The 25,799-nt window shown below is 40.5% G+C and overlaps 2 protein-coding genes across 4 annotated transcripts in view; both read left to right on the plus strand.

The window, feature by feature from the left end:
* ttyh3b (tweety family member 3b) overlaps nucleotides 1–11,398 on the plus strand; it is a 28,789-nt gene extending 17,391 nt beyond the window's left edge. Inside the window, exons 11-16 of one of the 3 annotated variants that reach the window (XR_013787009.1) lie at nucleotides 109–201; nucleotides 1,259–1,395; nucleotides 3,219–3,398; nucleotides 3,874–3,949; nucleotides 10,334–10,489; nucleotides 11,118–11,398. Coding sequence is in view for 2 of the 3 variants with exons in the window: in XM_079462204.1 (XP_079318330.1) it covers nucleotides 109–201; nucleotides 1,259–1,395; nucleotides 3,219–3,398; nucleotides 3,874–3,949; nucleotides 5,734–5,907 (660 nt within the window). In the remaining variant the exon portion in view is untranslated. Of the gene's footprint in view, nucleotides 1–108; nucleotides 202–1,258; nucleotides 1,396–3,218; nucleotides 3,399–3,873; nucleotides 4,094–5,733; nucleotides 9,258–10,333; nucleotides 10,490–11,117 lie in introns of those variants that run through there. The other 2 variants (XM_079462204.1, XM_079462205.1) reach the window with 2 other exon arrangements.
* LOC306897439 (galanin receptor type 1) lies at nucleotides 11,218–13,258 on the plus strand. Its single transcript, XM_079462206.1, has one exon. The coding sequence runs from the start codon at nucleotides 11,449–11,451 to the stop codon at nucleotides 12,799–12,801; it is 1,353 nt and encodes a 450-aa protein (XP_079318332.1). The 5' UTR covers nucleotides 11,218–11,448; the 3' UTR covers nucleotides 12,802–13,258.
* The last annotated feature ends 12,541 nt before the right edge of the window (nucleotides 13,259–25,799 follow it).

The raw sequence follows: 25,799 nt of genomic DNA on the forward strand, positions 1-25,799 counted from the left end.
GCTTCGGATTCAAGCATGTTCTAAATGCACACGTGTAAATAAAGAAAGATGACCGGGTGGATGTCGATCTTATGGTGTGGTTTGTCTCTTGATGGGTTGGTTTATTAGAGTCACCTGGAGGAGATGCAAGCCGTGTTAAACTCCACTGAGATCAATCTTCACCACCTGACTGCTTTAGTTGACTGTCGGAGCCTTCATATGGTACGTGTGTGTTTGCCTAGATGATTTTTATATAAAAACATTGAAGTGATAGTTCACTAAAAATAAATCGATTCAAACCTGTATGACTTTCTTTCTGCCGCAGAACAGAAGATATTTGAAAGAATGTTGTTAACGGGCACCCATTCACTTGCATTGGTTTTGTGTACATACAATGGAAGGCAATGGGGGCCGGTGCTGTTTGGATACCAACATACTTCAAAATATCTTCTTTTGTGTTCTGCAGAAGTAAGAAAGTCATAAAGGTTTGAAATGACAAGAATAAATGATGACAGCATTTTTATTTTTGGTTGAACCATCGCTTTAAGACAGTTCTGTCTTTGTTTAAAACACTATATAAAAAGGAGGATTTTGTTTGTGTATACTGTAAAACAATTTTGTGACCTATGCATTTTCGTTACTACTTTCATTTTTTGTGATGACGGAATAAGGATTTTTCTAAGCTTATAGACCACTTTGCAAAATCCAGAGCAGTTTTTCTATTGAGGTTTTATTGATTTATTATTAGTAATTCTTAAATCTTACATATATTCAAATCTTATTAAATTAAATGGAATCTGAAATGTATTATTTTAAATCTGTAATAAATATTCTGTTGGTTGTATTTTGTTTAAACATTTGTGTAACTGAAACAGGAAGTTCACCAGCATTGATTACGTCATCGGCACCAGATATTTCACTTCCAAAGCACAATTAATGTCCCTATTATTAATATTAATACAAATATTTGTATTCGACATATTCACATAACTCCTGCGAAATGAGACATTTATAGACATTTCAGTGACATCTTGATCATTTTTGTATGAATTCTTATAACATATCCGGCTTGAAAATCTCCTCACCTTGTGAAACCTAAATTAAAAGCATTGTTATTAGACACATGGCTCATCTTTTTTTTATTGTCAGGTTAAAGAAATGGCAAAAAAAGTGAATGTGCATACAGGCTTAATACATTTGCAGCATGTCACTTCTGTGGAATAAAATCGGCACCAAAAAAACATACTGTTTAAAAGGCGTCTCTGTTGGTCTCTTACAGGACTATGTGCAGGCTCTGACTGGACTGTGTTATGACGGGGTGGAAGGACTCATTTATCTGGTCCTGTTCTCATTCGTCACCGCGCTGATGTTTAGCTCCATCGTTTGCAGCGTGCCTCACACCTGGCAGGGCAAGAGGTGAGAGGGCAGAGGTCAAAGTGTGCCAAACAAGACTGGCTAAGTGTGGCGGAAGCCACTTTTGTTGTTTGAACTTACTAGTGCACAAAAATGAAGTCGCCTAATATCTTCTGCAAGGCTAGACAAAGACTTTTAGTTCACAGACAGAGAATTAACCGACATGTGTTTAATGCTTTAATTTTAACATCTGCCCCTTCTGTTTTCTCACGTTCATCATCTTCTCATGACCGTTCGTAGCTTCTGTTGTCTTGTTGTGTGCTCATTTCTCTTTGTGTATTAGATTTGGAAAACCCACTGCCTTGTTGTACAAAAACTCCCATTTATATGTGTGAGAGACACACTCGCCTCAAACTTGCTAGGAGGGCATAAATACAAAACTACATTTTAAAATGAGTATTTGAGAGTATAAGTATTTAATAGACGGTATGACATCGTCCGCATGCGTGTTCGTGTTAATGCGTGTTTCTACGGCAAGAGAGAACAAAGAGAAACCATCACAAATTCTGATATTTTTGTGGACAATGCTGCCTCCCTTTGGACTAGCTTGAGAACAACAACGGATACTGACATGCATTTGTGAAGAGTTTACTTATTGAAACATTTTGTTGATTTGTATCAAACCTGGTCATTTGCGTAGATTACACACTGGGCAAGGTGTTTGGAAATCATGGGTTCGGAGTTACCTTAAACATTATGTTGAACAAGTGGCATCCAAATCTACACATTCACAGATCCACTTTTTTTCTTTATTTTGGTTGTTTTTAAGAAATATTTTTCTTTTTTTTACGTTTGAAATCTAACTCATGGTGACTGTTTCTTAATTTAATGTTCAATGGTTACTACGGACATCCATTGGACATACCACTGTAGTTTTATGTGATTTTTATTTTATTTTTTATATCAGGAATATTTCAAGTTTAAAAGCAATGGCAGCAATAGTACATTAGATTCTGGCTACAAAGTGTTTAAAGGGAAATCTATAGACCACTCCGGAAAACGTAAATATCTCCGGTTCAACCCTGGTCCAGAAGAACTTCCTGTTTCAGATTTTTAACACTACGAAAATATTTGAACAGAATACAACCAATAGAACACGCATAACCAAATCAATCCTTAAAATTAAATGACATATGTAAGATAAAAAAATTATAAAATGAGAGCGAACGTTTTTTGGGACCAGTGTTTAGATCTTGCGAAGTGGTCTATAAAAGTATTGCATTTGATTTGTTTAGCTTGCTATTTGGTTGAATTCCAAGGCTGAATAAGATTTTTGAGTTTGACTTATGATATTTTTAATAGACAGTTAGGCTTTACAATAAGGTTGTATTTGTTAACGGTTAGTTAATACAGTGAACAATATAAGATGTATTTATTTTAGTTCATGTCAATTTCAGCATACACATTTTTTAATATGAAGTTGTAACTAAAGTTGCGCAGTAAGCTAACATGAACAATTGTTTTGGCACTGACTAAAATTAATAAATGCCGAAAAAATTATATATTGCTCGTTGTTAGTTCATGTTAACAAATTCAACCGTTTTTCTATAGATTTCTAAATATGTATTTCATGACTTACATATTTATGACAAACAGTTTAACCCTGTTGAATTATTTGAATAATTTTAATCATAAAGTTTTTTTGGAAACAGCAAATAAAATGGAATGTCATGTAATTTACCCAAACATAAAACTGGAGAAAGAAATGTCAAATAAGGATTGGCTTAAAAAAGATTGCAAATAGTTGACCAAGTGTAGCGAGAAGACCTTTTGCCCTCCCCTCTGACCCGGGGCCGCGTGTTTGACCTGTGCTAATTTGTCTGAAGGTCTGAGGAGGAGGATGGCGATGAGACTTCTGCCACGCTCAGCGCGCGAGCGCCGCACGATAACCTGTACCGCGTGCACATGCCTAGCCTGTACAGCTGTGGCAGCAGCACCTACGGCAGCGAGGCTAGCCTCCCCGCTGCGGCACATACTGTCAGCAACGCACCAGTCACTGAGTACATGTGAGTGTAGCCACGCTAACCTCATCTTAATGCATGGGCTGGATATTAAGGGTTGTTACAGGTATTACTGAACTATTATCTGGATGACACGTCTTGTAGGATAGGCTCGCTAGTATTGTATACTGCATGGGCTTTGCTGTATTTACTGCATCGTAGGATTAAGGTTAAGATTAATACTGCATGGGTTTCACATGAGAAGTTACCGTCACTATTTGACGTATAGAAGCAATATATCCTGGCATGAGTAAATAATTTGCCATGTGCAATGCGTTTCGCCATGATAGACGGATAAATGTTACACAAACATAGTCGATATGATACTTAGTGGTATCTCTCAGTGGCCTTTCGAATAGTCCTACCCTGCAGTTCAGTGTCAGATTTGTAAAGTTCAGTGCATCTCGGAGTTGCCATGCGCTGTGGAAATTTCTCCCGTAAGTAGGGAGTCCGAGTAACTGGTGTCTCGTTTGTGACGCAGGAGCCAGAACGCTAACTTTCAGACCCCTCGATGCGAGAACACGCCACTCATTGGCAGAGAATCCCCCCCGCCGTCAGTAAGTGCACAAGCACACTTACACAAGCACGCATGCACAACCTTCAATCGTCTTTAGGGTTAGCGCAGTCACATATTTTAGAAGGCACGGATGTTCCTGAAACCCTGCCCAGTGCTTAACCTTGTAGTTGACCCTTGAGTTGTGTATACTACATGATTCAGAAAGGTAAACAGTTTTTGTTTTAGACTGATGAATATCATGTGACAACCAGACTATGAATATACAAGAAGTTTGAACCAAACTCACACACACACACGTACATAATATCGAGGGTCAATTTGGCAGCCTGTATGCGGATCCCATTCAGTGACTGGCCAATCTCACTTTTGGCTTAATGGCATACTTCACCCCAAATCCAAATTTTGCCATTATTTACTCACTTTTATGTTGTTTTAAACATGTGTAGTTTTATTTGTGGAAAACTCAAGGAGAATTGTCCCAGATTGACTTTGATTTTTGATGCTAAGTATAATGAAAGTGAATAGTGACCACGGTTTCTGGTCCCCACTCACTTTATGAAAAAAGGAGCGTGGAAACACAAAATTGAGAATTCTTTCATCATCTACTCGCCCCCATTTCATTCCAAAACGTCTTTCTCCAAAAAAAAGATGTTTTGAAGATCGCCGGTAACAAAACGACCATTGGTCCCCATTGACTTTCCACCAAGGCATTTCTCAAGAATATGTTCTTTTGTGTATCACAGAAGAGTCACACACAGGTTTCAAACCATGTTAGGGTCAATAAATGATGACAGAATTGTAATATTTTGTTGACCTTTTTAAGTTTGGAACAAAATAATGTTTCATTTTGGGGTGATCTTCCCCTTTGTTTATTTTGAAATGGAATTCCTTGTCATTTTTAAACCAAGCACCCGCCCCGTACTGTTGTGAAATGGCCAAAGGGGTTCTGCAGAATCCTGGAGTTTGCATGGTTGCATGTACAGTTTATGACGGAATGCAATATATATGGGAGCGAGGGACCCCTTTGGGGTTACGACAGCTCTTTTAACTAGACCTGGCATGCAAGGGCATCTTTCATTTCATTAGTACGAGTACGGAAAACGGTAACAACCAATATACGAATCGCCACTCTTACGCCGTCTTTTTCCAATTGTTTTTCTCGTGTTTACACGCCCTGGATGTGACGCATGCGTATTTCAAAGTCCAGACTGGAGAGACCGCTCCGGTTCCGCTCAACTTCTTGGTTGCTGGTTCATGCTGGACTTGTATATCATGGAATAGTCTCTCCTTTTCTGGATTTTTCTTCTTTAAAATATGCATGAATTTGTGTCTACCTCACAGATCTGAAAAAAAAACTCATGCATGTCTGTTGTAAAATGTCCACATAATAACCCCATCACCAAACGACTGCTATCAATCTCCCTGTATCTTTCTGTGTCTTTCTCATTCACTGCTGTTTCTTCAGTTTATCATAATGTTTCTATTGCTTACTTTATTACATATTTTAATAAATAAATGATTTATTTTAATTATTTTGTGCATCATCATAGTAACTTGGCTTAAAAAAACCATCAGGCTGTCCAAATGACTGTCAGTTTGTCTTTTTCTGTCTTATGCGTGTTAGTTAACTAGTAGAGTTAGTGAAAGCGACAGGATGAGGTTCATATTTATATGTGTTTTATGTGTTTTAAAAGTTGTCGAAATTGTGACCTATCCTCACTTAAAAAAAACAATCGAATGAAGGTATCATTATCTCTTCATAACAAAACAAAATGCTAAAGGTTTTACTATTTCCCGTTCTCCTGTTTTAACCCTATTTTGCAGTACACCTCAAGCATGAGAGCTAAATATCTGGCAACCAGTCGCCCGGATCAACCCCAGCCTACAGAATTCCAGAACGGCCTGGTACCCAACATGCGACCAGAATTAACCAGCCGCTCCGCTCCTAACAGCCGACCAAATTCAGCCATCCACCGACCCCACTCGGCCATCCATTAACCGACCTCAAAAACGTAGCCCAACAAACATCCACCTTCTATCCACCTGTCAAGTCCACCAGTATGAAGTTTGTCTCCAGAGATTTTCCCCCACGTTGGTTCATTTTAACGTCTATCCGACTGGAACGTGATTCAGTCCAGTTTTAAAGACTCCATTTTGCCAAATGTTCAGTCAGACTGCCATTTTTTTACTCCCCGAATCTCACGCAGTGCATCACAGCAACTACACTGCCCTCTTCTGGAGGACCCAGTCGTCTGCACGAAAGAAAAAGTCTTATACTAACCTTGCAGACTAATCTCTCAGGGCCGCCATATTGGCAAGGACTGCACGACCACATTACCACAGCAGTGTGGTTTATATACCGCGCTCATTTTTACGACTTCCTCCTATTAATGTCCCTGTGACATTTGATTTTATGATGGGTTTTATATTTTGGGGTATTTTTTGAAATTACAACGTTGATATAGTTTGAAATGAGTTTAAAGATTCAGCTTTTGCGCTTTCGCTGCAGTTCCTGGCAATATGGGAGCATTCTGCTTCTATAGATATCCATCACTATCATGTGATGTTCTGCCCTTATGAAGGATAGTTCTCCCAAGGATGAGAATGTTGTCATCGTTTACTCGCTCGTGTGCCATTCCATAGACACAAGAAGGGATATTTACCTGAATGTCTATGTTTTTGCCATACAATGAAAGTGGATGCGTGGTCCATGGTCACCATTCACATTGTGTAATGCCAGGTTCAGACTACACGGTTTCAGCACCATCTTTTTATCGTAAAAAGTGTTGTGATAAATCGTAAATGTCAGCGGATGTTTAGAGGCAAAACATGATTGTTTTTTCCAAATTAACCAATTGGAGCACGGAATCTCCTACTGAATTATGCAATGAAGGAAAGGTATGTGGAGTTACGGCAGCAATAATCTTGCCTTTTCCTTGAGGAGCTAAGTGACAGAGTGATAAATCAACATAAATACTGCCAAGCAATAGCAGAGAGGTACCTAAATTAGCATTAAGCTAACGAATGTATTAGCCAAGTTTAGCTAGCAGATTTGTCAGCCAAATTTAGCATAAATAGGTATGACGACAAGACATTACAAAACTTAATTCGCCATTGTGAGTTTATACTCTTATTTGTGGAAGTTCGGCCTTCTTGATGACATAACGCACGTTGTGAAAGATTGATATAACCAAAAACTCACTGCGGGAGGGTTGAGTTTAGTGTCTCTACACTGTATTAATACAATTTAAGTGACGCTTTACTAAATTAACAAATTCAATTATACAGTTTCGCGTTGGTGTGCATACGGCCTTGCGTATTTACCTTTCCATAACAGTACATGCTTTTAGGTTATAGTTAGTATAAGTAGGCGCGTTGGGCCGCAGCCTGACGTTGTTTCTTGTCTACGTAATCGGAGTCATTATTGTAAACAACAACAAAAAAATGGTGTAGTCTGAACTGGGTGTTACTTTCAATAAACTACATGACGGTAAACTATGACAGAAATGTCATTTTTGTGTGAATTATGAATTTCTGGTTTACAAATGTTGAATTAACCGAATCACACTGACTCTGGATTAGCAAATCGTCCTGTTTGTGTTGACAGTGTAATCTATATTGTGTCTAATGTAATCATCACAGTGTTGATAGCCATCAAGCCGTTGAGCCATTATGCACATTCGGTATCTTGTTCTGTAACAACTGCACACTTACGGCGTGTGTGTTTGCCTCTCGTGCATCTGTGAGCGTGTTTTAATAAGACACAACTCGCAAGCTCCGCTCCTTGTAAATAGTAAGTGTTTTTGTACTTTAAAAAAAATGTCTACAAACTCGGTGCACTAATCTTCTGTGTAACAGTGCAGTGCAATGCAACGTTTGCCGTGGCTTTAAGCCGCAGTGAAGAATACATGAAAAAATAGTCAAACTCTGTAAAACAAATAATAGTACGTTTTTGTAGACATATCACTTGAACTTGTGGGTGCTTGTGTGTTCGTGCACACTCTAAATGTGAATATTTCAAATGGAGGAAAATTTGCTGAGACATAAGGGATGCCTGTACGACATGAGAAACACTTCCCCGGGTGTAAATCTTTGTTTCACGTCGTTCTTGTTTCGTTGATTTCGTTTCTTGAAATATAGACCGTCTGTGGATTAGGAGGCAGACTGGATTTTCACCATGTTTAGCCCTTTTTCTTGTTACATTTATGGGGAAACACTTCTCTCTGGTGTGGATGAATCTCCAGTATGGACAAAGACACCGGACACGCCTGGCACTAACAGGACTTGCCATTGCAATTCTTGCTCGTGAGAAAAAGTACAAAATAATGCGGAGGATAAAAACCAATTGCGAGCAAAATTCCTCCTTGTCATGCAGTCATTTAGTAAGACTTGTGTGGATGTAGTGTAAGATAACTTAGCTGTCTTTACCAAGTGCAGTGTTGTTGGTTTCATTGCATCCAGTGTCATACGGCTGACTTAACAGTGTTTAACATTGTCATAACGCCTGTCGTGTGATGCAACAAATACGCATAAGATACAGTATTTAATGCCATGATCAAAACATCAGAACATTGATGTTTATATTGATTTGTATTACAGTATTATGTATGTATATCATCATAGAATACATTAGCAGGTAGAAATGTCTTTTAAACTGGGAAATCCTGTCAAATCTTGTGAATCTTTTACGATGAATTTGTGACAACCTCAGTCAATTGAGGTGGCGTGTTTGTAAGTTATCTTGCGGATACTGCGTTTGGATGCCAACAGAGGAGGGCTCGGATCCCTAACCGTCCAAATGCGCAAACACATACACGTGCTTTCATGTAGTTGCATGGCCACAATGCACAAAACATGCACAAAATGATTTGTTTCACACAGAAATACAAAAGTGGATAAGCCGTGCACCTTGTCAGACACAATGAAAAACTGCTTTACATGTTTAAAACCACTAACCATCTTAGAGAGACAATCCAAATGTTCGGATCAGTGATTCTGCATCTTATGACGCAGTTGCATGATGGAAGGAAATACGAGGAAGTTAATCTGCCTTTCTAACATTTTCATACACTACCTTTCTTTCTCGAAATGTACACGTGTTTATTTTCTAGCGTATTCTTGTTAGCTTTCTATTGTATAGAGCATAACAAATGAACCTACTCACTCCTTTCTAAATGTGAATAAGATAATGATTCGTCATAAATTGATGTTTTGATAACAATTCTTATGGATTTTTCATGTTTTTTATGTTTTTTCATTTGTGATTAAGATGTTGTACATGTCAGAAAAATTATTTTCTGAGCCTGGATTCAATGTTTTAATAATATATTAAAATAACCTTATCTGGTGCGGGGTGTTGAGCATCAGTGCCTGAAGATGGAGAAAAAGCATTTTAAACACACGATGCTATGAACTTATGCCAAAGTTTTGGAGAGAATTTGTACACTTGTTTGTAAGATGCATGAACCTGTAAGCTGGCCCACGTTACAAAATAGACCCTAATGTAGTATAACGATGAAAAATGCAGTTATGCTGTTAATAAACTGCTCTATGTTTCAATGCCATAGAAAATAGTCTAAACTCGTGTCTTGTTCCTGGAATGCTTATCCGAAGTTTGTAAGCCATTGTTTGTTTTATAGAAAAATATGCACTACAGGTAAAATATTGAGGTTTCCAGGATAGAATGGTAGTAAAGCGCTTCTGAAATAGTTGGCATTGATTTGGTTTGGAAGCAATAGTTCACCCCATAATGAAAGTTAAATTATGTATGATTTCTATAAAGCACCATAACAAACAAAAAGTGTACCAAAGTGCTGTACAATTTGAGATTACAACGCAATAATGTGAAAGTTATTATAAAATATAAAAACACAATAAAAAAAGAGGGAATGAAGTACTACCATATAAAACAAAAGAAAAATAATACAATACATTCTTAAATTAATAATACTCTTAATTGTATATTAGTCATGGCTTTTGTGTTAGTTTATGTCTATAAGAATAATAAATCCTTTCTGAACATGAACCCCTAAATGAGAGAGAGAGAGACGGGGGGAGAGAGAGAGAGACGGGGAGAGAGAGAGAGAGAGAGAGATGGAGAGAGAGAGAGAGAGAGAGAGAAACGGGGAGAGAGAGAGAGAGAGATGGAGAGAGAGAGAGAGACAGAGAGAGAGAGAGAGAGACAGAGAGATAGAGACGGAGAGAGAGAGATAGAGATGGAGAGAGAGAGATAGAGACGGAGAGAGAGAGAGATAGAGACGGAGAGAGAGAGAGACGGAGAGAGAGAGATAGAGAGACAGACACACAGAGAGAGAGGCTGAATCGCTGTAACCTCACACAGCCACGAGAGGGCTCATGCTGGCTAAGATCGCACACAGATGAAGAAAAGGCTTTAACTGAACTGATAACTCTTCTCCATGAACAGGGCTAGACAGGCGACACATCGCTGCGCTGGATATAGTGGAAATGAACGAGAAAATACAAGTTGAATCATTAAGAACATTTTCCCCAAGACGTATCTTCACTTTTGACCTTTTTGAAAGTTACTTGAAAATAACAGATTTCTGACCAATTCATCCAGGTAGGTAAAACCTTTACAATTTGAATTGTGTCATATTAACTGTTCTGTTTTTATTTCTTTTTATTACATGTATCATACAAAAGTATTGTTTTTACCGATATTAACTCAAAGGCTAAAGTGTTTCAGTAGGCTGACAATGAACGTTACAGTATTCTGCATTGACGTACATGGGATTTACATCAACTACAACCAACGTGGCACATTCAATACTGTACATGTAGGCTTTGGTATCTATTATAGTAAAAAAATATGTATATGTAATGTATACAATAACATTTTCTCAGTTGGCATTCGTGACTAGACATCAACGTCACAGACACATTTGGCTCAGATTCAGCAGGTTAAATCTTTGTAAAATGTATTTAGACAATTGGTAAAATGAGAACATTTCTGTTTTATTTATTCTCCGCTGTTGGCCCTTTGATTTGCATCATTTAATGTGGCAATCTGCCTTTATACACAAATCTAGCATCGTGCAAGTATGAATAAATGAAAGGATCCAGAAAGCATTTTCTTGTGAACATTTGTTGCTTTTTCTACTTGCTTTTTTAAAGGGCACGGGATATGTGTATAGACGTGTGAGTGTTTGTATATTGACGTGTGTAACTGTCTCTTTGTCCTTTTTCAGGTCACATTGGGAACAGATGAGCCGGAGGTGCGAAGAGAAAAAGCGAAGGAACTGAAAGATGTTTATTCGATATAGAAGAGTTGCTTTTATTGTCATCCATATTGTTGCCGGCCAAGGACAATATGAACTTCTCTTCGATAATAAGCTCAAGACTGATGCGTTTGCTTTGAAAATGTGAAAGAAAAAAAATAGTAAAAGAATGGATTTGGGATCCTCTTTACTGCCTTACGGTCTTCAAGCTTGCATGTGCATTAATGGAAACAATGCTACTTTAAAAGTAGAAAACAGAAAATATAGAGACAAGGAAAAATAAAGTGTTGAATATTTATTTATGATCGACTGGGAGTTGCGCTTGATGCTCTCGGTGAACTTGACATCTGACCCCACCATGAATTTGACCCCAGATCAGCCACCGACCCAGCTCTTCAACCTTCCCAATGCATTGGACCTTCAAAACAAAAGCAGACCTGACCTTCCATCTCAAGCCAGACTCTTCAACAACACCTTTTTCTTCCAGGATAACGCGGCTTTAGAATGGGAGCTATTTTTGACCATTCGAGAGCCTGGCACTATTATCTTGACTGTCTTGTACTCCGTTTCCTTTCTCGTGGGCTTCACCGGAAACGTCATGTCTCTTAAAGTCCTCTTAGGACAACGTGGGAGTGTGCGTCTGTCAGGTGCGAGTGCCACGCGCTGTCTGCTGATCAACTTGGCGGTGTGCGACCTGGCGGTAGTCTGCGTGTGCATGCCCGTCACACTGGGCCACCGAATATACACGCCGTGGGTGTACGGGGACTTCTTGTGCCGTGCCGTACCTTTCACGCAAGCAGTGTCTGTTTCTGCCAGCGTCCTGAGCATCACAGTCATCAGCATTAGCCGCTACTACGCGGTCCACTCTCCGCTACAGTCCCGCGCTTACTTCACCCGTCGACGCATCCTCGTCTCCGTCACCGTCGTGTGGCTGATCTCCTCCGTGATCTGCATGCCGGTTGCCATAGTTACCCGACGCGATGAGGTTGCTTTGATTGAAGGGCTGGCCATCAACCTGCCCGTCTGCGGAGAGGTGTGGCCGCAGCCACGCCTGCGTCAGGCGTACAACGTTCTGCTGTTCGGCGCCCTCTACTGCCTACCTGTGGCGTTTAACCTCACCTTGGCCTTCCTCACCTGTCGCCGGTTGCGGATTAGCAACGCGGAAGGACGGTTCACAGAGCTCGACCCGCGATCTCAGGCGCTTCACGAAACAAGACTGCAAGGGCGCAGGCAGATTGCCCGCATGGTTGCGGCCCTCGTGCTGCTCTTCGCTCTGTCCTGGTTGCCCATGTACGTAGCCGACATTTGGTTGGATCTTGAACTGAACCATCCGCCCCACTGGCTCCTCCAAGCCAGGCCTTTTGCGCAGTGGCTGGGCCTCACCAACTCTTCTCTCAACCCATTTTGCTACTGCTTCATTGGGGACCTCCATCGGTCAGCCAAGGCTTTGCGTCTGCGCTTCAGCGGCCCATCCCCTGCCACAGCGCTGGCGCTGGCCTCGCTTCCTAAATTCTTCCACTTGCAGAACGATAAGAAAACGGTGGATGCCGCGAACAACTCTAACTCTTGTGGGGAGGATGCTGAGACTCTGGGTCTGTCCATGTGGTGGACGCAATCTAACGCTTGCGAGTCGATCTCACATTGGAACGACTGAAGCAGCCATTACATCCGATGCATTCGTAGACGGTTTCCCTCAGTGGGCCGGAAGTGTTGCGCTTTGTATTGTGTGCTTCTAGAGACCTAGATTTCAGTTGTGTCAGTTTTCATGAATATGGATTGAGGAAAACTGGTAATATGTAGTGGATTCTTCTATAGCGTGGTTACAACATCTACTTGAGGAGTCATGACATCCATATTGTTTTAACAGTTGTTTCAATTGTTTAAAACCATATTAGTGAATGAACATCATTACATGTAATATTCAAATCGGAGGAGATGTAACCATTTATCATTTACATCTGATGTAAATGTACTACTTATACACAAAACCTTATTAGGCTCCATGTAAGGAGTCCATACCATGAGGGAATAAAATGGCTTCATGCCAAATTTGTGCTTCTGTTGTGTTGCAAACTTTGCCTGGAGCAATGTCTTGGAATAAACAGATCTATATGTCATCCTCTGGTGGTGTGGTTTAATTAAAATGATCATTAAAGTGAAATCCAAACACGCGTACAGTACACGCTGACACATACACTCACACTCCTGTGAAGAAACACACGGTAGAGTCTGCTGTGAATGCTCGCGACTTCTCACCTCCTTTGCTAAATGTGGAAACCATCTGCATCTCAGTGCATCGCATTCTTCTGTTATTATACTAAAGCGTGAGCGGTCTGCTCTTCTGTCAAGATCCTAAAGTATGAATGTAAATAAATAAAAATGTAAGATGTCAAAATCAGTTTTAATGCTTCACTGTGTCGTGGTGTCTTCAAATTCGGCTTTGCTCTCTTCACTTCTGGAGAAATGCTGTGTTGTGAAAATGTTCAATATTTGATCGGCTTCGGCCATCTCTTGCATAAGAAAATGTTGAGTGAGGCTGAGTGAGTCATCTCAAAACTCGAAACACAGTCTTACTGCAAAAAAAGTTGTTTCAACTTAAAAAAGTAAGTTACCTGGCTGCCTTCAAATTTTGAGTTAATTTATTAATGGATAAAAATAGTAAAAATATTACTTAATAGATGAATTTGATGCAAAATTGTAATGTTTACTTATATATTTACGCAAGTTACAGTAAATTAAGAAAACAAAATGTTAGGTAGCCGGGTAACTTATTTGAAAAGACAAATCATTTTTACAGTCTCTTCCTCTTTACTCTGAGCAGAGTTTGGGAGAGCAGTCTGGAGGATTTGGTTAGTTTGATCGATTGGTTCTGACAGATCGAACGCAGCGAGTTCATATCTTAACCACAGAACGGTAGTGCCATCAGTGTATTTAGCACACACGTATATGTTGGACTCATCTGAACTAGAAATCCAGAACAAAAATTGTGACGAGTATAAAAAAAATCCTGTGGTGAATTAAAAATAAAGACGTTTATTGTAAACCAAAATGTACAGTGATGGTATTTAGCGGTAGTATTTTCACCGCTTGGTCAATGGTGCCCCAGAACTGTAATACGGCAAAGAAGAAACATACGGCAAACATGAATCAAAGAGTTTGTAATGTGGTTGCATACAAACATGTCCATGAAGTTACTTGACAACAGTTGTCTGAATTCTTCATGCACTGTCAGTACAGAGCGTCTCTTTCATACATTATCAATGAGTTCATCTTTATTAGCACAGTGCCTGCATAGATTAACAGTGACGTTTTGCCTAAGGGATTTTAGACTTAGTGTTTACATTTGAAGAGGTAAAGCATTGATTCGACCTATCCTTAAAAAAAGATCTTAAGCATTCAAGTGTTAAAAGCACTAAATCTATAGTCTCACAAAAGTCATGTAATTGACATCATTGGTGTGTGTTTGTATACGGAGTAGTTTTGTGTATGTGATGTACCAGCAGCAGTCCCAAATCTGCCTTTCAGTTTCAACATCAACCGTTGTGTAACTCTGAGGTTTGGTTGGTTGGTTTTAGGTCAATTATAAGTACACCACGCATGTTTAACACATATAACCCAAGACTTTGAGTTGTTAGAAGATAGACTGCGATCTAAATACTAAGATCAGTCTCGTATAGTTTTTTAAGGCTTATTCGCAGCAGGAGCGAACACTTCTGAATGTTATTTAAAGGGTCGGGTGTCACGACTACTTAGCGAGACTGAAAGTTGTAAATTGCTTCTGCATTGTTACTGTGACTCATATCGCATCAAATATGCAGCAGTTATATGACGCAGGCCGGTCGACTCAAATGCACAGCATGTGCATAGTTTATGCATTCAATGAATTCAGTTTGTTTGACGGACGCTATTGCCTCGAGTCTTTGAAGACGTTTTTTTAATCCATCAGGCCATGAGCATATAGCAATTAGGGTCTTACACACTCTGGCGGTCTAAAGGATAGTTCAACCGAAAATGTACTCACCTTCGTCTCAGGCCTGGTTTGCTTTGTTCCGCAGAACACAAAGGAAGATATTATGAATACCTTTGAAACCATACAACGCTTCAACCATTGACATCCAGTGTATAGATACAAAACCACAGAGACATTTCTCAAAACGTCTTGGGGTGAAGTTCATTTAGGAGTTTATTCAAAGCAGCATCATCAGCCAGATGATGACGATGATGATGATGTGGGTGGATGCTCTTCTCTAAAGATTTATCTTCGGCAACGCAAATGAATTTGACAACGCCGTCTCAAGGAGCTCTCAAAGTGTGTTTTCCCTTTGGACTGATTCAACTCATCCGTCTAGTGAAGTTATATAGCTGCGGTTGAGATAATTGCAATCAATCGTCTCTCCCTCGGTGGAAACTTATATAAGTGTTGTTCTTACTTTAGTTAGATCACAAACTAATAGTTTGTTAGTCTCGTGATTCTCATTTATCGTTTCATTCTAATGCACTGGCATAATGTGTTACATTAAAATGGTTAAAGATGTAATTTGTCACCAAATGAATTTAAGGTTTCTTTTGTTAAGTCTTTTAAATTGCACAGAGAATGATGTGCGATGACAGTATTTCTCACTTTTTAATAATTTGATCATAAAAATGTTCATATGGGCTTTCAGACGCATGTGGAAGCTCTTATACCTTCTTGGATTATCTAATACATCAAATATAATTCCTCTTCTATAGTCTTCTTTTAATTCATGACCAAAAAGACATTTTTGCAGATCGCAGGTTGAATTCTCTTTTTCTGTACTTTACTTTCTTTTGTCATTTAAGGATGCAGTCATTGCTATAACATTTCCAGCACATAAGCCACTGCCGGTGGCGTCTACTGATCTGGTATTTTCTGAACAATCCAGAATCTTGCTCCGGGCACTTTGATGAGCGCAGGGTACTAATGTGCACTTCCACAATCTTCAAAAAAGTCAAAATGGATGAAAGAAAGGACTCGGGTGCAAGGCTTAAACATTCGATATACCATCTTAGTTATATAGACTTCTGTGCTGTCTACACATTGTGTCCCAGGTCTTTAAATTGACGAAATCCCTACTGTTAACATTCAGCAGTATTCCACATTTTGTCGTCTTAGACTACTCAAAGCTGTGCAATTGCCCAAAGGCAGACCCGCCATCTCTTTGTGCACGTGGCCCTTTAAGATGACGTCATCGTAAGCTAACTCTGTCTACTGAGGGTGTAAACTTTATATGTGTGTGATCACAGCTCTGGCAGCGAAGTCTCACGAGTTTAAGGTGTAAGATGTTCTCACTCAACCTGTGTGCGTCACAGAATGTGTAAACCCCAACCATGAATGTGCTGATGTTATACAGCACTATATTGATCTTGCTTTGTCTCAAATAAGATCGTGGGGAATGTTTTCTTGTTTAGCAACGCATTAAAAAATGTGGATTTAATGGAATGTAAAGAATAGAATGTGATTCTATTATTCAAGACAAATCTTAACATTGTAAAAACATTTACAAAAAGTACCAATGTAGATGATAGATGATACAGCATTATATATATATATATATATATATATATATATATGTCTTTTATTATGAATATTAAGGATATCAAAACATTAACACAATTTACATTGTAAAGATATAAGCATTCAAAACGTACAGTCTCTCAATTCTACCAATATGGATTAATGATTTTTATGACATCATTCTGCACTTCAGTCTCAGTAAACATTGCACTAATATACCAAACAAAACTTTGCATTTCATGGCACTTAAGTGGGTCTTCAATAAATATTGTATTACCATCACGAGCAGCTAAAACCATAATATTAACCATAGTACATAGCACTGAGTAAATGATACTTCGTGCAGAGTGATTATTATTTTTATTGTTTTAGGATTTGTTATATTGTACATTATCTTCATTTACTGTGGTCCTTGTAATGACCTGTTTGAACATATGTAGCTCCACGCGGGACATATTCCATCTCTCTCGTGTGCACTTTGTATACTGTTTCTAGCTATTTCAAATAGGGCCAAGCACGTATGCAGCGGGTTATATTTCATGAGGACATCAGAATGATTGAACTGCTCTAATGACATGAATAAATCTGCACGTGACCTTCATCTCTTTGGCCTTCATTCTTCACACTTACAGATGAGATCCGGTCTTCCTCTTCATATACGTGCATGTGTACATGAGTAGTGACACGCTTTTTAGTCCGTTTAAACCACACCACGTGTACAGAAGGCTGACATGTAACTTATCTTGAATACTGTATGTTTTATCTATATACCACGAACACTGCAATGCAGCACAGAACGAATACTACTAATAAACTACAAATTAAAAACAACCTTGTATGCAACAAAGTAACAGATGTGCTTCCATTGTGATGAATTGTCTTTTGGGACTCCTCGTCTCCGGGCAATCGTTCATTAGGAAACGTATAGTATGTAGATTACCTGTGAGACGGGTCAAGGGAAGACAGATTCACACACAGCCACCTTCGGATTCTGATATTAACATCCATTTTTTAAGCGAACCAATCACAGATCAGAGATAAATTACAACATTGCTCAGAAGAAAACTGAAATGGAAAGTTAAGGCAGGACATCTTGAGTGGCTCCTCCCCCCAATAAGAATGATGCCATACAAACTGTTAAACCATTCTGACGGAAATGATAAACGGTCTGTTTTGATGCGTATACCTTTTATATTCAAGTGTTGTCAATCTTTTGTCAAGTCAGCTTTATTTATCTAGCGCTTTTAACAATTTTCATTGTTACAAAGCAGCTGCACAAGAAAACATTAACCATAAGCAAATCATATAAGGTTATGCAAGTCAAAATACATTTCTATATGCAGTTTTAATTAAATAAAACTATAAATCCTTTTGTATCACGCTAGATATCCTTAAAGGAACAGTTCACCCAAAACATAGCCGCGGGAAGGTATTTTGAGCAGGGGGTAATGTGTAGCGTTATTGTTAATGTTTTCAATGGATATTAGTGAATAGACACATTAATAAAATGCATTATAAAACGTTCTGATAAAGCGTTAATCTATTTATTTTTGACATTTCTTTCGGTTTTTCTTTCGCTCCACACCAGGGATATGAAAATGATGACAGAACTGTACATTTGATGCTAACATATACATTCTTAAAGCTGAACAAACCTTTTAAAAATATTTTACTACACAGTATAAACATGTAAACGTAATTTCAGAGCTCATGGTTGGTCTGGTTTCTCTTTGATGAAAATAAACTCCCTTTTGTGTGTTTTGAATAAACATTATATTTAAAGATAAAACGAACTGGTTTCCTTTGAATGATTTGAAAGCAGTTTATAAATTCATTCATCGATTCATACAGTAACAATCTTTCCATTGGTTTTGAGATTAAAACTTGATACAAAACAGGACGTTCTCTTGTTTTCTTTCCTCACAGCCATCTGCTTTCCTTCCTGCTACCTAAATCACAAAGATTTACTATACTCTCCTCCTTTTCCTGGTACCTTTCCTTTCCATTTATTTTTTTCTCTCTCCAACCTTTGCTGGTTGTTTGTGAAAAAAGTGCCTTCAGTTACACCACATGGGTGTTTAACCACGTTACATGCTTGGAGAGTAATCGCAGTCCAAAGGCACTGATGAACCATCAAAGAGCCCCAAGACATCAGTGCCCACACATTATTACAACACACACACACATCCTCGCTTAAAATGAGCCCTGGAGGCATCCAGTCACCTGACACAAAGACCAAGACACAGTGAGGAACATCTAATGATCATTTTAACAGACACCGTGGACCTTAGGCTTTGGCACATTTTGATCTTCCTCCAGCACATCAAGCATTCTAACAAGCCGTGTTATAAGTAAAAATCATGACAAAATCGTCCAAAAACAAATAATCTCCCATGCTGCTGGTTTAAACATCTTGTGACAATGTTGCTTATGCGATTTCTACCGCTGTTTCAAAAATAATTCAAACAAAAGTGCTTCCAAGAAAATTGGAAGGGCCTTCAGGCCACAGATACGGCCACACACACACACACACACACACACACACACACACACACACACACACACACACACACACACACACACACACTTCTCCTACTGGCTTGTATTGGAAAAAAACACAAGAAATGTACGTCACAAGGTTGAAGAGGTTAAGAAGTTATTGATTCTGTCAGTGCACATTTAGTTGCTCTGGGATCAAGGGTGCTTGTTTTTTTCATTTAAATGGTTTAAGCAAGAGCAAATCTCTTTAGCTAGAAGTAACAAGACCTTTCATTTGATTTGATTTATCCTTATAATTATACAAATATACAAACATACAATGTATTAGTTATGTAGGCCGCTGTATAGGCCCGTGTTTAAAATGTCATTGTCAACATCAATAATTAGAATTTTCCTACATATCGTTTATATTAACAAAGTCTGCCAAGACAATCAATTATATTTTTAATAGGAATACAACGTGTTTCGTGATTATAATGTTTATGTAGAGGAGCTGAGGTTAGGCCTGTTTATTCATATGCACCATTAGATCAACTGATATGTGCCCATTCTCATTTCTTGCTGAAAAACCTTTTGCTTATAGTTGGAGAAACATTACAATGCCACAGCAGATCTGGTAGAATGAAATAAAAATGGTGTAGTCAAAACTAAATCCAGCTCAACAAAATATTATGTCAGACTTTTTGGCTCTGATGTGATGCTAGGTAGTGTACTTAACGCTAAAAGTGTCACGAAATGGTTTGGACAGAACCCAGATGCAGGCAGACGAAGGGTTAACGTAAATAAACTTTTATTAAATGAAACATCCACAATGGGAAAACATGAACCAAAAAAACAAAGGCAAACAAACACTTCCCTCTATGGGGACAAAACGTGGTCTACAGGAAAAACTATATAAATCCACAAATTTAGAAACAGGTAATCCAAAACACGACGTCCACAGAACAGCAAGACATCCAGTGATCACAAACAGAAGACAATGCACCGACACTGAACAGAGGGAAACTAAGACTATATAAAGGGAGACACTAACGAGGAGTGATTACATGGGGAGAGTGGTGACAGCTGATGGGAATAAAACCCTAATTAAAGTGAAACACCAAACAGACGATGGGAATGAAACCCTTAAGAAATTACCAGAGATAGGAGGGTGGGGCTGAGAGACATAACAGGAAGACACGTGGCATCACGTAACAACATAAAGCCACATGTCTCCACACATAACACAACAGAAACCCGAAAGACGTAGCAATGTCATGACTCTGCCCAGGGAGCTTGAAAGCTCGAGACAGGAAGGACAGAGTCCTAACATTACCCCCGCCCCCAGAAACGCCCCATGGCGTCTCAAGGGAGAAACCTCAGCGGGCCAAAACACAAAAGCACAAAGACAAACACCACAAGCACAACACAGAACAAACTAAAGGGAACATAAGGGAGGCTATGAAGGGGTTCGGGTGGGTCAACAAAAACAACAAACATTGGAGGGGTGGTGGTGGAATGGGAGGCCAAACCTTGGGGACACCAGAAAAGGGTGGGACAGGTTGAGGAGACTTGAAACAACCGGACGAGACCGGCGGGGACTTGAAACAACCGGACGAGACCGGCGGGGACTTGAAACAACCGGACGAGACCGGCGGGGACTTGAAGCAACCGGACGAGACCGGCGGGGACTTGAAGCAACCGGACGAGACCGGCGGGGACTTGAAGCAACCGGACGAGACCGGCGGGGACTTGAAGCAACCGGACGAGACCGGCGGGGACTTGAAGCAACCGGACGAGACCGGCGGGGACTTGAAGCAACCGGACGAGACCGGCGGGGACTTGAAGCAACCGGACGAGACCGGCGGGGACTTGAAGGGGCTAGGGAGAGGTGTGTGTCCAAGGGGGAAAAAAGTTTGAGGTGATGCCGGCCGGAGAACAGGCTGAGGCACCGGCTGGAAATCCGCCTGCGGAAGGGCAGGTCTGGATGCCGGAAAGGCAGGTCCTGACGCCTGCGGAAAGGCAGGTCCTGACGCCTGCGGAAAGGCAGGTCCTGACGCCTGCGGAAAGGCAGGTCCTGACGCCTGCGGAAAGGCAGGTCCTGACGCCTGCGGAAAGGCAGGTCCTGACGCCTGCGGAAAGGCAGGTCCTGACGCCTGCGGAAAGGCAGGTCCTGACGCCTGCGGAAAGGCAGGTCCTGACGCCTGCGGAAAGGCAGGTCCTGACGCCTGCGGAAAGGCAGGTCCTGACGCCTGCGGAAAGGCAGGTCCTGACGCCTGCGGAAAGGCAGGTCCTGACGCCTGCGGAAAGGCAGGTCCTGACGCCTGCGGAAAGGCAGGTCCTGACGCCTGCGGAAAGGCAGGTCCTGACGCCTGCGGAAAGGCAGGTCCTGACGCCTGCGGAAAGGCAGGTCCTGACGCCTGCGGAAAGGCAGGTCCTGACGCCTGCGGAAAGGCAGGTCCTGACGCCTGCGGAGAGGCAGGTCCTGACGCCTGCGGAGAGGCAGGTCCTGACGCCTGGGGAGAGGCAGGTCCTGACGCCTGGGGAGAGGCAGGTCCTGACGCCTGGGGAGAGTCAGGTCCGGACGCCTGCGGAGAGGCAGGTCCGGACGCCTGCGGAGAGGCAGGTCCGGACGCCTGCGGAGAGGCAGGTCCGGACGCCTGCGGAGAGGCAGGTCCGGACGCCTGCGGAGAGGCAGGTCTGGACGCCTGCTGGATCGCTGGCTGTAAACCCGGCTGGAGAACCGGCAGGAGAGCCGGCTGGGCTGGGTTACGTGCCCCCCTCCGTTGCCTCTTTCTCTTCTGCCGAGCCAATTGCCTGGTAGTCGGCTGGAGGAAGGAGGTGAAGGACGGGGCTGGCTCCGCGTTGGAGGCCTCCGAAGAGGACCCCCAGGACTCTCTCCTTCCACGCTTGCCCCGAAGACTGGTGGTTGGTGGAGAGGTTGCAGGGTCCGAGAAGGTAGTCACGACTCCGAGCTTCAGGGCGAGACCCTCAGTGATTGGGCCCAACGGAGAAGAGACCCTCGGTAGGACGGAGACCCTGGGCTCCGGTCGGCTCATGGCGAACCGGAGTACGCCCTCAAAGTCCAGAGGTCTCAGCCTCCTCATCTCCACTGGCGATAGGGGAACCCTGAGGCCGCTGTTGAACGCCGCAGTCACCTCCTCCTCCCCGAGGAGCACCTCCCCTGCGGCCTCCAGGAACCTGTCCAGGTACACATCCAGGTCCAAGTTCCCCTGGCGAATGCTGCATAGGGGACGAGGCTGGCGAGACCTTGCAGCGAAAAGAGCTGCCTGCTGGGTTCTTCTGGGTCGGTGCATTCTGTCACGAAATGGTTTGGACAGAACCCAGATGCAGGCAGACGAAGGGTTAACGTAAATAAACTTTTATTAAATGAAACATCCACAATGGGAAAACATGAACCAAAAAAACAAAGGCAAACAAACACTTCCCTCTATGGGGACAAAACGTGGTCTACAGGAAAAACTATATAAATCCACAAATTTAGAAACAGGTAATCCAAAACACGACGTCCACAGAACAGCAAGACATCCAGTGATCACAAACAGAAGACAATGCACCGACACTGAACAGAGGGAAACTAAGACTATATAAAGGGAGACACTAACGAGGAGTGATTACATGGGGAGAGTGGTGACAGCTGATGGGAATAAAACCCTAATTAAAGTGAAACACCAAACAGACGATGGGAATGAAACCCTTAAGAAATTACCAGAGATAGGAGGGTGGGGCTGAGAGACATAACAGGAAGACACGTGGCATCACGTAACAACATAAAGCCACATGTCTCCACACATAACACAACAGAAACCCGAAAGACGTAGCAATGTCATGACTCTGCCCAGGGAGCTTGAAAGCTCGAGACAGGAAGGACAGAGTCCTAACAAAAAGAGTTTAGGCATTAGCTTATTCAGACTGTCAGATCTCTGGCTGTGTTGGAATGTCTGTTGTGACAATTGTTATAACAAAACTACAATTTCCGTTATTTTTAACGCTTTTTTTTTAAATATTTGCTTTAAAATATATATTTAATGCTTAACAGGACCAGACAAGACGTGTTTTTTCTCAGATGTGTCTGATACTGCCCCCATCTATGCAGGCATGTAGCCTTGTGGTTAACAATATTTTTATTACCTGTACACATATTCTTATACAGGTGTATTAGATGTCTGTGTTCTCTCACTCCATCTCATGGTGAAGAGAGGTATAGCCACATTTTTCTTCTGTCTAGTACAGGGGTGTCCAAAGTCGGTCCTGGAGGGCCGGTGTCCTGCAGAGTTAGCTCTAACTTGGCTCAACAACCTGTCTTGAAGTTCCTAGTCTGCCTACCGAGACCTTGATTAGCTGGTTCAGGTTGATTAGGGTTGAAGCTAAACTTTGCAGGACACCGGTCCTCCAGGACCGACTTTGGACAGCCCTGGTCTAGTACAACGTTTGGGCATTTGCGTTTCGGCCCATGTGCTTGCGCGCCCGGAAAACATCCTGGTATATGCCAGTCCGCCCCTGGTTAATACACACAATCCTACACCCTGTCTTTTTTATGAAAATAACACAGAAGTAAATTCACTACACTTGTGTCCTTTGCTTGTAGGCAACTTACTTGTTACCTTCAGTCCAAAACATCTCGATGAGAGGACAACTAAAAGCTGCCACACAACCCTTTGGCTCGATGAAGAGAGCGGATGATTCGGTGGGTTTGTCCTTGACCTTTAAGACTGAACAGACCGAGTCACTTTGATAGAGGTCTTAAAAGAGATGTAAATACGGGGGAGACAACAGTTTTGCTTGTAGATTTTGAAGTGACCTTTTCATCGCCTTGAATATTGCTGCGAACAATACTTCTGTAATTATCACTGTTTAGCTAAATTCATATAACTTAAACGGTTTGCAAATAACATTAGACAAATTTTCTATCATATTTTAAAATAAAACATGAAAAAACAAACAAAGTAGAAAAAACTATAAATTAATAGCAAAAATGATCAATTAAATCAAATGAACCAAACCCAAAACAACCTTATAACAACCTTGTAAATAAACACGGTAAATCTGTGCCTGATGAAATGAAACCAGGGAACAGGCTTTTAAGGCAAATTTATGCATTCTGCTTTATATGTTAATGTTTTTCAAAGAAGATTCAGCTTTCATCCACCTGCTGAAATGTGACTGCACGCTGAATACATTTTCTACAATTTTGGGAAAAAGGAAACCAAAAATGAAGCTATTCCAGACAACACTGAAGCACTTAAACATTAAAGTTCATTAAAACATGTCATTTGAAATTGATAATTTCCTTTATTCTCAAACTTTTCTGCAATGACTTCTCGTTTCCCATAATCACATCTCCATTGTGGTCAAATAAATGGGTTAGAAGAATTTAGATTGTGAAACCAGGGATCTGCTTATCTGAAAGTAAATAGCTTTTAGGAATGTGTCAAAATATGCACCTTATTTATATACATGCGGTTTTTCAGTTCAGGCATCATAGTTCTGTCAAATTTCAGAAGTCCAAGTCCTGCTCACATGGCAATGATATGCTGCATTGCAATAACACTGCGCTCTGGTGGAGGAAACACAAATCAACGCACTGTTTGGTCAATTTCAACCAGTATGGGTGAAAAATCCATTTTAAAATAGCACGCTTTATTATATAAAGATATTTATACGTTATTAACTTATCAGTGTGATTTATGAAAATAATTATAAAATGCCATCAGGTTATCTTCATGGGCTCAAATTGACAAAGAAAGTTATATGCATATGGGATGCCAGGAGTCATTGGGTGAGTAAATTGAGATTATTTTCATATTTGGGTGAACTTTACTTAAATAAATAACTCAAATGGCTTGTTGAGAGGGATACTTTTAGCTTTTGTAGCAATAACTCTTTTTCCAGGCAACCAATAACATCATAAATCCATATTTTTTGGACCAAATATAATGTATTTGGGAATGGGGAACCACAAATAAGAAATTAACAGGCAAATTCAATTTGCTTACAGAATCACCGCTGTTAGAAGGGGGAAATATTATATGGAAAATATTTTGCATAAATTGTGATATATTTCTTTTAATTATATGAGATTACAGCTCGTTGAAGTTCGTATGCTTCATATGAGTAAACTGACTTGGAACTAGGTGAATGTTTGACTTAATGAAAGGGCCACAAATATAGAATTAATAAATATAGAATGAATGAACATTCATTTAGTTAATAAATATGATATTTTTATCATTAAATGTATTTACACAATATAAACATTGTATTAACACAATATATATTTATATTATCTGCCCTATGCGATATATGACATTTTAAGGTTTTAAGAAAAACATTATATTCGGGAACGCATTGTCAAAGATCGGGTGATATATTTGAGGTCACATTATTTACTGTCTATTAATATTGGAAGATATTTTAATGATTTTGAAAGAAAACTTTGAGCACATCTTCTTAATGAGCATTTCGTGCGGCTGTACACAATAAATGCAATATGTTATACATTTATAAAATAAGATTTATTAAATATTTAAAGAAACCATGAACATAATACAACATTTCTACGATTTTCGAAAACCAAGCTATACATTCACTTGACTTCATCTTTTACAAACCGAGTC

Source organism: Barbatula barbatula (assembly GCF_947034865.1).
Source record: "Barbatula barbatula genome assembly, chromosome: 8".
Classification (NCBI taxonomy): Eukaryota; Metazoa; Chordata; class Actinopteri; order Cypriniformes; family Nemacheilidae; genus Barbatula; species Barbatula barbatula.

What these genes read in the sequence shown, in the direction of transcription:
- LOC306897439 (XM_079462206.1), top strand. Translation starts at nt 11,449, where the DNA reads ATGATCGACTGGGAGTTGCGCTTGATGCTCTCGGTGAACTTGACATCT.